The sequence below is a fragment of the Thermobia domestica genome, chromosome 5, assembly GCF_964235325.1.
Source record: "Thermobia domestica chromosome 5, izTheDome1.hap1.1, whole genome shotgun sequence".
Taxonomy (NCBI): domain Eukaryota; kingdom Metazoa; phylum Arthropoda; class Insecta; order Zygentoma; family Lepismatidae; genus Thermobia; species Thermobia domestica.
In genome coordinates, this window is record NC_137458.1 from 266,353,581 (window position 1) to 266,372,168 (window position 18,588).

General features: G+C 34.0%; 1 protein-coding gene across 3 annotated transcripts in view; it reads right to left on the minus strand.

Moving 5' to 3' along the window:
• TfIIEalpha (transcription factor IIEalpha) overlaps window positions 1-18,588 on the minus strand; it is a 94,499-nt gene that overhangs the window by 33,830 nt on the left and 42,081 nt on the right. For all 3 annotated transcript variants that reach the window (XM_081760020.1, XM_081760021.1, XM_081760022.1), the window contains 2 exons: window positions 9,763-9,918; window positions 1,836-2,002 (listed from right to left, as the gene is read on the minus strand). In XM_081760020.1, the coding sequence (XP_081616146.1) occupies window positions 1,836-2,002; window positions 9,763-9,883 (288 nt within the window). In that variant the 5' untranslated portion in view covers window positions 9,884-9,918. The remainder of the gene's footprint in view (window positions 1-1,835; window positions 2,003-9,762; window positions 9,919-18,588) is intronic.

Consider the following 18,588-nt stretch of genomic DNA (forward strand, 5'->3'; position numbering starts at 1 on the left):
TAACAATTCCTGCCGGGTTTGGTAAAGGTTCTCCTTGGCCAGAAGTAAGACTAGTGGGCGGTCTCTCTCATTAATATCTTTTAGCGACCGAAGTTCTGACATTATTTTGCATTCACATGCGTGATAAATCATTCACTGTCCGCTTTGATACATATTGGACAGTTCGCTTTGATACACAACAAACGTCAGTTTCATTTACTGTATGCCTATGAGCACGCCTAGACACAATGACCCCTTTCTACCACTCTTGTCAAATCTTTGCTTAGACCCATCTTGATAAGCTGTTTCCATGCAACCGATTGTTACACTCACTTTAATCACACGTTAGTAACGATGGGCTATTGAGTCATGTGCTGGCACTGAAACTCTATCTATAACGATACACACAGACTTATATTATCTTTAGTGATGTGACTAATATTTTGCCCTGTATGCTTATCCAACTAGTGTTCTGAACGATTTGTTTTATTAACAACAAGAAGTGAGAGAAAAGTTTCTTTTTAATGTTATAATTCTTCCATTTATTCTACTTTCAATTATGAAGTTCTCCTCTTCGTAATTTGTATGATAATATGAACCACATAACACTAGCTGTTAAGAAATCTGTGATTCATTTCAGTATTCAGTGATTTCTCCTACACCGCCCAATCTTGCTTTCTTCCTTCCAACGAACTGGTGCTAGGATTCTTATTTTTGTTTACTGGAAAGATTCTTGTTTTTGTTTTTTGGAAACATTTCATTTTTTGCCATTTTGTTAAATCGATAGAATAAATTGGTTGTTACTGTACATGTAACCTCTGTCGTTTGTTCTGTTGTTTGTTGCAGGACGCTTAAGTTATGCTTTGGCGAGTGTTTTCAGCCGTATCGCAATTTCGTACAATTTTGTTATATTATTAAATAATTCTGTGAAGTACTATTCGTTTTCTCTTTTAAAAAGAGTGTTTCGTTTGAACACTCCTCTCTCTCTTTTTTAACCACCAAAAACAATTTTGTTTATATTTAATACATAACTAAATATTTCATTAATAATTCTCATGTTTCACTATTTTCATTTCGTATGTATATCATCTATGTTACAGAATTTGATGAGCGTACAATTACTTAATCCAACGAAAATAATTAAACGAAAAACGTAAAAATGAAAATGAAATCTTTGGGTTTTACGTCCCACGATTATGCCGGCTAGGCTAACGAAGACGGTGATGATGAGCAATGAATGAAATGGTGGAATGAAGAAAGTGGGAGGAAACGGGAGAACTCTGAGAAACCAACGCACACGGTGTTTGCCCACCACAACGTTCACTTGGCGGGAAACGAGAAACGTAGTACAAGGGATTCACGCCTTTTATTTTTCTTGGTAAAGTCTTTTGTAGGCAATATTGTAAAATATAAGTAATTTTTTTAAAGCACTAACTTTGTTTGATCTTTTGGTTCGCTCCTCGAATATAATTATGATAATCAAATATTTTCCGAGATACACTACAATAAAAAATATAACTGACATCTTGAACATCTGTAATAAATACTGAAATGATAAAATATATTATAATTTACAAAACTATCAACTTTACCTCTAACAAGCTGTCCATAATTTTGAAATGTTTAATGTTCCAAAATATACAGTTTGGTAAAATAGCTACGACAATAACTGTTAATTTGCTTATGGTCGAACTTTTGGCTACAGCATCATATTTTCGCATATAATAAACTAAACCATAGCAGTGTTGCATATTAATGATAATATAACGCACAACCATTTTCATTCCTTGCAAAGAAATTTTCCAGTGACATTTTATGCAGAATCGCAGAAGGAAAAGAAATTTTAAGTAACTTACCTTATAATTGATGAAATAGAAATTAACTTTTTGGGCTTTTCCATCCGGACCGGTCTCCATTTTCAGTCTTACTTGAATAAACTTATCGTTTCTTAGAGTTGCTATTCTGGCACGCAACATTTTCCGTTCAAATTTGAGCAATTCACACAGATCATCCTCTCGCATACCTGTAACACACAGAACCTTTTTATTTTCTTGGAACTAACAACCCTGCTTACGGCTTAACAAAAAAACAAACAAACAAACAAAAAAAACACTACAATCACTATTTCAGACAAATAAAATTCCCTGACTCTTCCAGGTTTCCGAGACCAAAACAGAAAATTTTCCAGACTAGACTATATTTTAGCGAAGTTAAATAACTGCTATTCTGTAAACACTTGTAGTTTTATATCTGTTCTCTTAGTTGCGACACCTGTTATAAAAATATGAACGCTAAAATAAGTACCTATTTATTCCTGACAAGAACAAAACTTTTTAAATACAATGTATTTTTTGATGGCCTCCCCTTGTAGCCACCTCTCCGATCCTTGTTTTAATACAATATATATATATATATATATATATATATATATATATATATATAGATAGATAGATAGATAGATAGATAGATAGATAGATAGATAGATAGATAGATATGGTGTTTCAAAATAACACCGAGAACGTTTGGGAGGCGATTCCTGATACCAAGACAAAAAAGTATAGACCAACCTAGGTGCACAAATGCTGCTTCCTTTCGGAGAGGCTGCGAAAAAATGAACTTTGAAGGTAAATAGCTCCAAAACTGTGGGACCTACTGTAGTCGGGTCAAGACTTCACTTAAAAACTAGTACGTGCGCTATCCAAACATCCAAGTGTCAGAATCCTACGGTACTTCCGAAACAATTTTTTATAGAGGTAGCTGGTACCTCAAATTATATGCCCGTACCCAAACTCACTTTATAAAAATTGTTGCGTGAGTACCTCAGGATTCTGAAACATGTATTTTTGGATAGCGCACATATTAGTTCCTAAGTGAAGTCTTGACCCGACTATGGTAGGTCCCATAGTTTTGGAGCTATGGACCATTAAAGTTCATTTTTTCATGTTTTCGGCAGCCTAAAAGTCCGAAAGGAAGCATTTGTGCACCCAGGTTGGTCTATACCTTTTTTTGTCTTATCTTGGTGTTAGGAATCACCTCACAAACGTTGTCGGTGTTGTTTTGAAATACCCTGTATATTCAACTATAAAAAGTGTGAATGACTGACAAACATTGTGGATTTTAGTATTCTAGATTGTAGAAGTATTCTATATTTAGTATTTCTATGTATAACACTAAATAAAGAACATTTTTATTATCTAGAACACTAAAATCTACATGAGATTTCCAATTATGATCACGTTACTGGATCTTTCATTTAACATTTTTCATGTGCTCATCAACTTCATTGATTTATTTTGTTGCTTTCTCAAGGATTTTTTAGATCTTTTTCTTAGATTTTCCAACTTTGCAGCTGCTCTTTTCTTTTCTTCTTTCTTTTGAACGATTTTTTCCGCCTCAGTTGTTGTCTGTTTCCTTCTGAGAGCCTCTTTCCATTCGGCACTTGCATTTCTTGCTGCATGAATTAACTGTTTTGAGCAGGGTGGATTGATTAAATCCAAAGTTGTGAAAAACTCAGTTTTTTTTTTTTTTTTTTTTTTTAAACAGCCCAGTGGGTTTTATTGGGTAATATTGGGTTTTATTAAATTTTGTACGCATATTTAAAGCCATATTCCTACTTAATATACCATTTAAGCATTTAATATACCATTTGTTCTACTGTACAAATGAAACTATGGAATTCCCTTGTGGGACCACGGTAGTTTACGTCTGGCGCGAGTTCCTAGTTCGATTTCAGCTTCCGCCAAGTGCGTTTTGTGGTGGACAAATATCGTGTGCATTGTTTTTCACCGGGTTTTTCCCGTTTCCTACCACTTTCGTCATGCCACCATTATAATTCATAGCATGGCAGTCTCCCTTAACCCCGGTGCATAATCATGGGACATTGAACTAAACTTAGAAACAGGGTTGGCAAAAACCATGGTTTTTATTGAAAAAAAAATGTTTTTTGGTTTAAACTTTTTTTTTTTTTTGTTTGTTTAAATAATTTACTCTATGTATTCATGTCATATATGGACAGAAATAAGTTTGTTTCGCCTTGGTGTTATTATGCAACAACCTTGTTATGCTGGAAGGGGTCACATAAGCTTAAAGCGCAATTCAAACCGCTTCTCGAGTGACATCCGAGAGAAACTGTCCTCCATTTGAACTCAGAACCAGGATTAATTGGCTACAAATGCGATACGTCTGCCAACTTACTCACGAAGGACTCCTGATCACGAAGCACTCACAAAATACGTTGTACTGATCTTTACGTTAGCCTACTTGTTAATATAATTGTCAAGAGTCATTTCAGAAGAACAAAAAGGATAAACAGTTGCAGAAAGGAAACCATTATACAGAATTACATATGGACAATTTCAAAGTACTAGAGAGTACAGAAGAACTAATTTAGTCCAAGTTAGTTAACAGCGATTTCTATTAGTACAAGTTAAAAAAAAAAAAAAAAAAAAAATACAACGACTTAATTTGCATATCAGTAAGAAAAGTGAATAAAGATAAGAATTATTTGAGTCTACTTTGGCTCAAACACATTTATACATAAATAGATACCAAAGATACTTCTCATTTCACTAAATGCCTCTCATGGGGTTTGTATGACCCACCCACCCACACACACACACAAAAAAGTAGGGCATTTTGATGTATTTTATCAAAAGTAAACATTATTGAAACGAAACAATATTTTGAATTTTTCTTTGATTACAATTACATAAGAATAATAATAAACTATTAAAAAATCACAAAACAAACATTCATAAACTTATTTTTAAAAAAGTTGCTTTTGTAGTATAATCTTTTTGAGTAATGAGTGGGGAATTTAGGTCTGAATATAATACGAATAATATACGGGAGTGAAACGTGATAACCCACAAATGTGCGTTCATCAAGATTTTACAAACACTTACACGTTTACGAACATTTTTCGTTTTTTGGTTTAAACCAGTTTTTTAACAGCTGGCTTAAACCAAGGTTTGAATCACTTTGGTTTAAACCAGCCAACCCTGCTTAGAAATAACAAAAAAGAAAAAAATAATGCACAAGCAATCTGTGACGTCCCATACGCGTTTCGTGGGACACACTTTGCACCATTGACACTCACTTATATTTCGATTTCTAGAAAGAAGGAAGTACACAGTTTTCTAGAGTAACAATGAGGTAGATAATCTTATGTAATACAGGATAGGAATAAAATCCCCTCTTACACTTACGATTCAAATCCTTGAGCCAGCCGTTCTGAGTTTCACTTAAAATACACCAGGCAAATACTGATATAGTACCTCAAGTTCAGTAGCCAGAGATTAAAAAAAAAAAAGGCTTTATTGCACAGATGTTGTTTTCTAAAACTTTTTTTTTAAAGAACTGAAATGTTGGAAATGGGTTTTTATCATTTTCAGTTGCCAATTTGATTTTACGATTAAAGGGGTTTTGTGACATACAATAATTTTACTGTGTTTCACATACTCTATTAGATACGCAAGGAGAATTAGTTTCACATATTCCATTAAATACGCAAGGATTAGGGATTTCCAAGACCTGATTGCCGTTAGTGTTGAGAAGATATAGGTGTATCTTTAGTAATTTCCTTTTTTTAGAGAAGCGTTCTCGATTAGTAATTAACTGACACATGGAGAAAGACATTTTGTCTGTTTATATTAATACATAAGTATGTAACGAAAACAAAGGAAATGTAGCCGCATTACTTTTGATTCCACACTAGCTGAAGTGTCTGTTCTCTGTACGGGGAGAATTAGGTTCAAGGAAAATGTTTGAGCCTCCTCTACCCTTTAGGATACGCATATCAATGAAAGTGTAGTAAGACATTCTTTTTTGGCATGAATTTTTAACCTCCTTCTCTTTTAGGATACGCCCTTTAAGAAAAGTTACATGATAATATCCAAGCTTGAGGTAGGTTCTAAAACTCATTTCAAGTTGCTCAACCATTTCCCGTGATACTATCACAAACAACCGACATTGTCGATTTAAATGTGAAGAAAGAAATTATAGATTAACGCCTTCTTTCTTCCCTTAAGATTGAAATTTTCAAAAACAGGAAGTGACGTGTCCCCTTATTTTTTAATGAGGTATTAATATACTGAATTTTATATTCCTAACTTGACGTGCTCACGAGATATTGTAATTTTGGCTAAAATTTTCAACTCTCTTTACTCCCATTACGATGTGCCCTTTAATCAAGTAACACAATAAATAAATAACGAACTATGTTGCAAAATTCATTTCAGACTGTTCAACCGTTTCCCCGTGATGTAACCACAAACAGGCAATATTGCTTTCAATGGAAACAAAGGATTTATGGAACATCACCCTCTCCCCTTAAAACGAAAATTTTCAAAAACGTTACAACACATGCCAACTTAATTTTAATGAGAAGTTTATGTACCGAGTTTTTATCTTCCTAACTTGGCGGGCTCGTGAAATACTTTTTTTTTTTTTAATGAATTTTGAACTACTTCTACTCCTTTTCCTACGATGCGCGTTGAATTAAATATAAAATTTCCAGTTCAGGATAGGTACTAACTATTGTATGTTCAAAAATTCATTCCAAATGGTTCAACTATTTTCCCGAGTTGCGCGCACAAACAAGATTCTTTTCATAATATGAATAATCATATTATTTCAATCCAAGTTTTGTAGTATATTTTTTCAGGTGGGCATTTTTGGGTTTTATTGTGTTTTTTTATGTGGGTTTTACCCCCCTCCAAAAAAAAAAAAACACTGAGGAATTTTGGGCGGGGAAAATTTCAACAACCCTGTTTAAATCAGTCTGATTTAAATAATTTTAAATTAAACATCGTTGATTTAAATCAAATTCCAAAATAAATTAATTTCAAGAGAAAATAAGTAAAATTCCGTTTCTGTTCTGTTATTTCCATTATGGAAGATAATAATCATAATACAATGAGACTCAAATGTATGTACAACACAGTATGAAAAAGTGTTTCATGCAGAGGATTAGGGAAAAATCCCGTTTTGAATGCGTAACGGTGATATCCTGCTTTCTTCTCTTCGTAACATAAGGTTTGTAAATCTTTATCTATTCCACTGGGGAAATCACCATCGACATTTAAGACGAAAATTCTTTTGTGTGCGCGTCTGTTTGTTTCTTTCCGCATAATAGGAGCGTATTTAGAGGGGTCCGATCCCCTCTCCAAAACTTAAACATTTTTTTTATATTTATAACTTTAGGCGAAATTTACGTATTTTATATGTATTTCGTGCTGCAAGCTAGTTCCGATTTTTTTAAAGTTTGCCCCTGCCAAATATCAGTAACTTTTGTGGGAAAAAAAAAAGTGTCATGTTGATAAACATTGCTGTATTTTTTTCTTAATACTTAAGAAATATTGTTTGACATTGAAATAGGTTAACGATTGAGGATTAATTCGAAATTTAACCACAATGCTTTCCTTTAAATGGCATAGTTAACATTTAATATTAATTCCTAATATTTTTTCTTCAGTTCGTGACTTGTATTATACGAGGAGAAAGATTTGATTTAAATCAAAAAAAAATCGATTTAAATAAAAAAAATCAACAAAAATTACTTTTAAAAAAATCCTAATTTATTTCCACCCTGGTTTTGAGACTGGCATTGCCTGAACACCTAAGTGGAATGTGGCAGCGTCATGTACTATTCTCTGCAAAACTGCCATCAACGGAAGCCTTTCCGTGTAATAACATTAGAATTTTCTTAACGAATGCTGAAAAGTAGTTGCTCGTGTTAGTGCTGACAAAAATGAAGAACCACAAGTGATCTAAACGAGCCTTAGTCACGTCAAAATTCTTTATACTTATGATAACTGAATCTTGAGTACAAGTTTCACTGTAGAGTCATTTTACTTCATCAGCCGCAGGGCCATGATTCTCTACAAGAACTTCCAATGCTACTGTTATTTTTTCCTCCCCAAGCCTCTTGTTGAAAACTGAATCGGGAGAGAGACACGCAGCACCATAAGTAAGTATGTGTGTATTTTAATCGCAATTTACACAGAATCTTCTTACAAAAACTTATTAAAATATGCAAACAATTCCTCCGAAAACGAAGGATACCAGTTCAGATAATTTCTCTGATTTTAACGCTGTACATGTTGCAAATACGACATCAACCTGCTTAGCTGAACACAGATCCTTACTACCATCTTTTAGGAAAACTTTCAACAAACCTAACCATAAGGGTATTCAGAAGATTAAGTATTTCACCATAAAGAAAAGAAAGCATTGGTGAGTCTAACTGAAATTTCGTAAGAAAAGACTGAATGTCTGCAACAACGGTTTGGAAGAAAGCTAGCTGCCACAAGATGGTTCTTGATTACTACTTGAAACTGAATTGACAAACTTCAAATGTGGTAATAATCGCAAAGCTCTGTCTATTGCAGTCATGTTTTCTATAAAAATATGAGCACTTGCTAGAAAAAATGATCTTATTTAAAAGTTATCAGCACATCGACAATATTCACAGAAATTAGGCTACTTGAAATAATAAACATTACAAAAGACACGCGGAACGCCAAACTGCACTGCAAATGGAATATGGAGGAAATGGAATACGAATTTTAAATCTAACTAATGTAGGTATGAATTACATTACAAATTAGAGTTAACTATACATAGTTACGCTCTCACTTATCGCTCCATTAAAATCAACAAGTGTTATTTAGGATTTTATTGGGGGTCACCAGTTGCAATAACCTAGCTACACCCCTGGATATGAGGATAATTTTTTAATGTGGAGATCAGAAACCAGACCTTTAGACGTAAGGGTTGCCACCTCCTTTCAGAAGTCCTTCATTATATGATTTCTGCTCTAGCGAAAAGTGGTTTTCCAAACATTGTGCAGATAAAATGTAAAAACAAATAAACGTAACTTCACTAAAAATTTCCAGAATAAGCAGAAAAATCCGACATTTCCCTACCTTTCCAGAAATTATAAAATTCCCTGACTTTTCCAGGTTTTTCGTGTTTTCCAGATTAGTAGACACACTGTGCAATGAATATCGTGCAACCAGGACGTGGAAAAGCAGGATAGGCAAAAGGAACGAGGTGTGCCACGGAAGATGACCAGATCATTTGAATCGAAATTTTTGAATGATTTGAACGATTTTAATTCAAGCGATTAAAGTTCTCTTCGGTTACATAACAGCGTACTTAAAGGTATTTAGGCCATATTACTTTGTTCAAGAAGACATTCACGGATTCAAGAATGTAACAGAATTTTGATCTCAGCTAGTATCTGAAAAACATACTCGTATACAAACTGGAGGAAACTCAACAACACAAAGTTGTTCACTACAAACTCAAGTGGCCTAGGATCGAATTAGCTGAAATTATTGTTTAGAATAATTAACATTACGAATTAAAAAAAAAAAAAAGGTTTACATTTTTTATTATTATTGAACTATGCATAAAATGCGCACATTACCTATTACCATATTTACGTCTTTATTTATTCATTAATAACGTTGTAGATATAACTAAGAAGAAAGAAATAAAAAAGAACATTTTATATTGGAAACAGTAGATCAATAAACCTTGGAGGGAAGGCGGCCATGTCCTACAAAACAAAGGTATTATTCCGAAACTTATCTGGACAGTACTGATCATATTCCTATTATAAAAAGTAAAAATAAATAAATAAAAAAAAAAAAAAAACGAGGTCGCACATTCACAATCTTCCGATTATGAGGCAAAAACATTAACATTTACAAATATTTAATGATTTTATTTATCATAATATAACATTACATTCCTCAGGAAATCATAAATACTCACAAGGATTTCGGACCAACATATCCACAATTAACGCATCTTCTATGGTGTAAAAGCCTCGCACTACAAGACGAGCCAACTGCTTCAAACTGCTTGGAACTTCTGTTAACAAGGGTCCTTCCATTCTGCTAGCTCATGCTATATTCCTCCTTCGCCATTCTGAAATTAATGAAACAACACATATTTTAATAAGCTTCGTGTATACAATTAATTTATCGAACGTATGTAACACATTGTAACACCTCAAATTAACAATCTAGTAAAATTCCTAATCAATGCATCCTCCAATATTCACACACTCTTCTACAGGAACACTAAGTGCTTAAGCACTTTTTACAACATATTGTTATTTATGGCTCAACACTAGTAATTATGAATATTACATAGATTTTTTATACTTATAACCACCTACCTTTTCTAATAGTTATACATTGATATTATTTCACTAATTAACACTATCTGTCTAATTACACACACACATTTATATATATATATATATATATATATATATATATATATATATATATATATATATATATATATATATATATATATATATATATATATATATATATACAGATGGACACCATTCATTTTGATACGCCCTTGTAACATTTAGTTTGTACAAACTAATTGGCAAAAAACAGTGAAATTTTGTACTATGCAAATATCGGTAGGGGAACATGGTTTGGAATACTCTGTGATATCACAAAATTAATAGTGTTGCCAACCAACATAATTTTTTTTTTTTTTTTATGGAATAGCATTACGTCAAGTTATTACATATTTCAAATTTACATGTTAAACGACAACTTACAATGTATATTTATTATTCAAAGTACGGCGATAATATGTATTTATAAGAAAGTGCTATTTCACCTGATACTAGGTACTTAATCGAAAAAGAAGAAGAAATGCATGCATGAATAATCTTATTCTGTAAATGTTTATTTTTCAGTCGTTACATTTTTTTTTCTGTATCAGTTGGTAGGACAGTGATCCGGTTGCCAAGGTAACGTTTTCATTCCTAAGCTTTTGTTTATAAGTAATCAATATATAACACAAGAAGACATCCATTAATATAGACGTGTACACATATTAAACATTTAATAATTATTACCTCAAATATAGTATTCTACGTATGTGAATCAAATGTGTAATCCTTAAAGTAGTTTCAGGAGTACAAGATTTAAGATTTTAACAATTTAAACTGTGGTGAAACATATATTTATATACATGCAAATTAAGGACGCTACAGTATCGCAAACATCGAAAAACAAAACAAATTTTAGGGTTCTACAGCTGTAACAACGCAAATGAAACAGACGTGGCAATGCACATCCAAAGTACCTTAATGTCGAATAAAGTCGTCAACTTTGTTCGTTCATTCGAAATCAATCTTGCCATGATCATAGTATTAGATACTAAAGTTTCCTGCATGTGCATTGCTCCATCTGTCTCAATTGTGTTATTATTGCTGTAGAGACCATCCAAGTTTGGATGTTGTGATACTTAGCGTCCCTTCTTTGCAACACTGAACAATAAACGTAACATTATAAGTTTTCGCTTAACATGTAGATCTGAAAAATGTATTAACCTACCGTAGTACCATTTGAAAAATTACAACTTTATATAGGGTTGACAAAACTGTAAACTTTGTGGTATAACGGATTATGCCAAACCCCCCTACCGATATTTACGTAGTACAAAATTTCAACGAATTTTGTATATTAGTTTAAAAGTTACAAGAGCATATCAAGATAAATGGTCCACTGGTGTTCCTTAAAACCTAACTTTTAAAATTTACCTAGAGCACCCTCTTATTTTGATCTACTATTTGGAGAAAAAAAAAAAAAAAGACCCGTAAAATTTTCAGATTTTTAAAAAATGTTTTAGAGGTCGCTACGATGTTTTGAAATTTCAACATAATCGAGTTTATTTAATATGAAATTTCTATTAAAATTAATCACACTGGTAAATACGAAAATGACTGATTATATCAATAAAATTAATAACATAAGACAGCACATTGCCCTCGACTTTCATCTCAACCAATCAGCAGTCACCCATGGACCGCACGCCTATGGGGGTGGGCTGCAGAGGAATGGCGTAAACATCGAAACAACACCTATTAAAAATATTTTATTATTTAAATATGTCCAGAGCGCAAAAACGTAAGTACGCACGGGTGCAAAATACATGTGAGTCCGTTCAGTTTTGTAATACTTTACAGCCTGCAATAATTTGAACGTAACCTTTAATTCTGTGTTTCAGTATACTTTTGCTCTGTAATCCTGCTTAAATTAAAGCCATACAAGAACACTGAGGCAGTGAGGTATAGACCAATGGAGATGAATACGCAATATTGTGTTCCTTGTGACACGAGGAAAATTTTCCTTCAAAAGTTGAAAGTTGGCATTCTTGTTTTAAACAATGGCAAAGTTTCAATATTGTCAACAAAAGTCATGTTGAGACAGAAGTTTCATGTCCAGACTTGCACCGCTTCGCAATGCTATACAGGCCCGACTTAAGAGCTCAATTCCCTATTAGTTACTGTACTTTGAAGAGTGTTTGTACATTAAAAAAAAAGTACTCTTGTGCGCTATTCCTACAGACAATAAATGAAATTGTTTGCAAAAACATATTATTCCAGTTTACAGTAAAGACCAACATACACTAGCGTATTTTCAGCGCGTATTTTCGGTCCGTAAAATGAGTCGTAAATTTCGGTCCGTAAGTTGGCCCATACACCTAGCGTAAAAATAGGCGCGTAAAAGAAGAAGAAAAAGAAGCGGTCATTTTTCGCTCTTCCTCTTGCCTGTTGTTTGAGCACATGGTCGTTTTCCAGTTTACTCAAATTGCTTGAACAAGATGGGACTATCTGAGGCCATGGTTTTAAGTGCAGGTGCTATAAACATTGTGTTGTTAAGTAAATGAATAAAAATAAAGCATAGAAGGAACAGACTGGGAGCCACGCCGAAGAGGATTAAAAATTCACATTTATCTATATTACGTCTAAGCAGCTCAATCCATTTGGCCTATTTTTGGTACAATCTTAGATCATTGTACTTAGTGATCTAAGGTCACTAAATATTTATATAAATCGTACTTCGAAGGAGGAGGACACAGGACAGGGAAAAAGTTATATTCAATTTTTTACGATGTAAATTGCAAACATTTAAATTTCTAAACAGACACAATGATGATTTAATACAATCTGAACGAGCTTGATGTGTGGTTTCCTCTTACCCTCCGAAATAAGCCTATTGTTTGGAACTGCAGTTTACAAAGAATAAGGGAGTAAAGGAGTGTTCCGATAGTTCAATAATTGATTGATTTTTTGTTATATAATGTTTTAGACTGTTGACTTTGGTGGTTAAAAAGTGGGCTACTGAATGATAAATTCAATTTAAAGAAAATATGATTTATTAATGGTTGCAGCTTTCTTTTTTTTTCTTACAAAATTAACGAAGAATATAGTAGTAACAAATAGAATAAATTATCTCCTCACGGGATACCAATTTTTATTACGTTATCCACAGCTCAAAAATAGGCCAGAAATCAAAAACAAGACTTATACAACTACCTCCAGCCCCAGGTAAGGGGAAAGCCTCTCCCCTCAAAATTACCAATTTCTTGACAAGTTGGCAAATTAAAATACCTAGTTGGCAACTTGAAGAGTGCCATTTTGTTCAATTGACTTATTTGGTTTAGCGTTTTCTTAATACCCAGTTGCTGTAACTTATCAGTTCTTTTATAGATTTGGCATAAATTTTGTGTAGTTTCCTATCTTGAAATAAATTGATATATTCGTTTAAAGCTCCTTTACTTGTTGCAAGTGATCACACTTCACTTTTGTTCATTTGATATTCCTAAACATTTTAAAGAATCTTCAATAAAAAAATCGAGGAATTGTACCACTGACAAAAGCACAATAGAGGTGGCGTACAAAATTAAAACAAAGACAGATAGAAGAGGCTTTTCGGTGGGAGTTATATTGGAAACAAAAGCATTTGATACAAGAGCGTACACAAGACAACAGGCATATTGTGGTGATGAATGAGACTAATAAAAATTGATATTAATAAAACAAGTACAAGGCAGTGACTGGTTAGTATAAACTTTTTTATTTCAGTTCTGTTTTGCAGTAAGACTTTCTATTCACAGGGCTTTTCGAGTAGGGAGAACTGAACAAAAGTGTGTTTTGGGAATGGTATAGCCAGTGCCTTGTATAAGGGGGAGAGCGGGGCGACAGCCCCGGGCGCCGAAGTAAGGGGGCGCAAAATTGGGAAAGAAAAAGAAGAGAACGAAAGAAAAAAGAAAGAAATGGAAAATTAGAGGAATATTACTGGTATGTACTTAAATCCTCTTTCTGCTTTAGGAGGTGGCCCTATAATGTTACTCATGTTAGGAAAATGTATGTGCACATATATAAAATGGAAGGGAAAAAGTAACAAAAATTGCTCAAAATCAAGGAAAATCAGGGTTTATTTCTGAAACTTACTTACGCTTCGCGTCAACCATGGTAGCGCTTCGCGGTTGGTATGTCGATCTCACTCATATGTACGGGGTCCCCATCGTGTACTCTCGCCCCGAGGAAAATATATGCGCACATGTATAAAATGGAAGGAAAAAGTAATAAAAAGTGTTCAAAATCAAGGAAAAGCAAGGTTTATTTTTGAAAATTTTCTTACGCTTCGCGCAAACCATGATGGCGCTTCGCGGCTGCTATTTCGACCTCAGTTATACGTACGCGGGCACCATCATGTACTCTCGTCCCGAGAAAAATATATGCGCACATATATTAAATGGAAGGAAAAAAGTAATAAAAAGTACTCAAAATCAAGGAAAAGCAAGGTTTAGTTTTGAAAATTTTCTTCCGCTTCGCGCCAACTATGGTGGCGCTTCGCGGTTGGTCTATCGACCTCACTCATATTGTACGTGGGCGCCGTCGTATACTCTCGCCCCAGGCGCTGATTTCCATGGCACGGCACTGGGGAGTCACAGTAGGTTTCTCAGGCGTTCGATGGGGGGAAGCTACAATGGATGAGTCAAGTCATTTTGTCGCTTCCGTTGTAAACCTAAGTGCATGATTCCAAAAGTCACATTCTGGAGGGCCAAACAATACGTCTGCTGGATGAAAGCATAGACCGGCGTGTCTTTCACTTCCTTTTCATACAGATGAGTTGTCATTCCTACCTTATTTTTAATCCCGTAGTCTTCTTTCGGAAAGTTAAACAAAAATTGAAGTTCTTCCTTTCTTTATAGCACGTATTTTTAAGTCAAAGCATTACGTAACCATTGCATGTTACATAGCTCACAGGGCCGCAACTATGGGGAAGAAAGCAATTCACGTGCCCCGGGAGCGTGATTGGTGGGGCGCCTAAAAGGGAGGTTATATATTAGTATTTTCCCTGCCGGTATTTAATACTTTTCATCAGAATGCAAAATCATGATATCGAAGTGGGAGGAGACTGGAGGACAGGAAAAAAAGCTCTGCGCACTTCTCGTGAGGATTCGCTGGCGGGGATTACCTAAACTATGATAACCATGAGTTGTCAAATTAACAGTTGTGCGTCATGGGTGATGATAATGATCCTGAATTGAGCTGTGAAATTGGACTCGAAACCGGGGGGTTATTTGTATTCGTATCTCAGATGGGGCATGGAATGGGACGAAAATGAAAATAAGGTTGCTGTAAACTTTTCCACAGGGTTGGTAAGTGTGGCATTTTTTTTAAATCAAGACTTGGCAATTTCAAGTTTCATCCCCCCCTCCCAATCTTGTAACGCTCGCTACGCCGCTGTCCAGCCCCATTCATTAGAAATAGTTTGATCCTTGTTACCTCGGCTTTTGTAAGTTGAAGGGATCCTCCCCGCTGCTTCCACCTACCTTTTTTTTTTATTTCAAAGTTTATCTTGCCATTTAGTTTTTATCTAGTTGTTAAAAATCATTTAAATATTTATTTATTGAAAGGTTGGGTGTTAGCGGACTTGGGTAATTTCATCACCGGAATTTTCGTCACTGGTAATTTTGTCACCAAAATATTAGCATGTAAGTTATTTCGTAACCGGAAATTTCGACATAGTAATTTCGTCACTTGTAATTTTGTCACCAAAATATTAGCATGCAGGAAATTATGTCATGGTAATTTTTTCATCTTTGTTGAACTAAGTAGAGACAAAATAAACGACCGAAACAGCTGACCTTATCTTAATCAAAGTTTTAAAACAATTCAGTTGGTGTTCGACTCTGGAAAATCAAAGTTTCGGATACTCGAAGCAAGAACAAACAAACAGCAGTAAAATAACATAATGTCAGTTTCAGCAAATGTTAAAAGCACGGGCAAAATGGGCCAGTAATGGATTTATATATCACTATTTACAAATATTAAGTTTTGGCAATATTAAAATTTCAGAACAAAAAATTAGCAAACAAAATATAACTTGTATTAATGCAATAAATGGTTTACATGTTCATTTTCTACTATTCATAACATTATAGGAAACAACAAGCATTTTTTTTAAACATTTAGTTCCAGTGTTATACGTTAAGCACAAAGACTAGAGCCGTTTCTAAAAAATCTGAAACACTCTTCTAGTTTGCTGTTTGGATGGTTGCCCCACAGCATCTTGATGAAGCACAGCTGAAACCGTTGCTTCAACTTGTTGAATTTCATGAATAAGCTTCCAAATAGTTGCGTGGGACATTCCTACTAGATGATGAAACTTCTACTTCCACAATTCACAAATATTAATTATCCTAGAATTGCTGTTAAAGGTAGCCTGGTGAACATTCCAATTGTCTGGGGGATATAGACGGGGCACATTAAGCAAACAAATGTTCCCAGACCGAGCTTTAACACGGCGATACGTGTTTGACACGTAAGTGCTATCAAAATAGTCCAGAAATTCCAGCTCTTCCTACGAAGTCACTTGTATTAATCGATGCACATCTGCTATTGGAAGAAATGCAAATCTGTTTATTTTCTCGGAAAAGACAAAAATTTTCATTGCTCTTGTACCGTTCTAAGAGTCCAAGCTCTTAGACCTACCTCCATGTTGACTGAGTCAGGTGAAAAAAGTAACTCTATAAACGAGTTGAATCTCCAAAAGTTGCATTTATAGCCAGCATTTACGCTATATCAAAATCCATTACCATAGTTACAGGTCCGGATATTCACTAAATTCACTGCACTGATGCACCACCGCACGAAACAGTTCTTCATATGAATTTTGTCTTGGTCTACATTAGGGCGTATACCTAGTAAAGGAAGTCTCACCTCAAATAACATACACTTTTTTTTTTTTTTTTTTTTTTTTTTTTTTTTTGCACCATTGAAAAGTTGGCGTTTACCATCTATGTTTCACTTTTTAATAGCTTTATAAGGCTATATTTAAAGGAAATATTTATACATTTTTCTTCCTTTATAGAAATTTGGTCTCCACATATATCCAATAACAATTTGCCAATGTTTACTCAGAGTTGAAATATAATACACTCCGAGTTCTTTTAATAGCTCCTAAGAAAAGCCACTCTTTTCAAATGACTCTGTTAACTTGGAAGGCCCAAGAGTTTGGGCTCAGAGAACGGTACTAGAACGATGAAAATTTTCGTCTATTCTGCGGGAAAATTAACAGATTGGCGTATCTTCCCATATTTGTTTATTATTTTCTGTTCTGAAATTTTTATATTCGCGAAATTTAATATTTGTAAATAGTGAACAATGAACCCATTAGTGCCCCATGTTGCCTGTGCTTTTAACATTTGCTCAAGCAGACATTATTTTCTTCTACTGGTGCTTGTTCTTGCTTCGAGTACCAGAAACTTCAATTTTGCAGAGTTCAACACCAACTGAATTGTTTTCTAAGTTTTATTAAAATAACGTAAGCTGTTTGATCGTTTGCTTTGTCTCTATTTAATTCAACAAAGGTGAAGAAATAACCGTGACAAAATTTCCTATATGACAATATTTCTGTGATAGAATTATTGGAAACTTTTATCTCTTGTCTCAAATACAATATCTAAAATATGTAACTCTTTATTTAATAATAATAATAATCTATTTTGATTATGCTGCATAGTTTTGGCAGTTGAAGATTAAAGAAAACAATTTCAAAAACTTTTTCGAGTTCATTCATTGTACTTGTATTATGTTCTAAAAGACACTGGTGATGAAATTATCGTGACATTATTTTCGGTGACGAAATTACCTATATGGTAATATTTTGGTGACGAAATTACCGTGACGAATTTTCCGGTGACAAAATTACCGTCGCCCGGTGTTAGCATGCGGGGTCAGGTTAAATTCAGTTCTACTCTGGTTTTCGTTTATTGCCAGTTTATCACTGTTTATTTTCATGTTTTCTTTAAATGTAGACTTTAGTAATTTACTGTATTAAAAAAAATGTTTTAAACACTTTTTATTCGACTTAATGACTATTTTATTCGTTCTTGCTGTCGGGTATGTGACATGAGGGTAAAATCCACCCGAACTTGAGGGTTTCCACATGTACATACAAATCAATTGAGTAGTAGTAAGGGCGAACTCAACATCGGATAATTTTCTTTAAATTCGAGCGATAAGTTTCTAAACTTAATACTTTTATCAGATTTCCAAGGGAAGGTTTTCGAATTTTCTTCCTATCCCCCAAAATAAAGGAAGTTCACTGATAGATGAAAATAAAAAGACAAACGCGATTTTATCGAAAATGACTAACGATTCTTCTCGTACATCAATATTTCATTACCACTTTTATTATCTGGCATAAGTTATTTCTGTGGTAAAAATACAAAAAGGTTAGTTTACTCTTGCCTGTGAGTTATTTC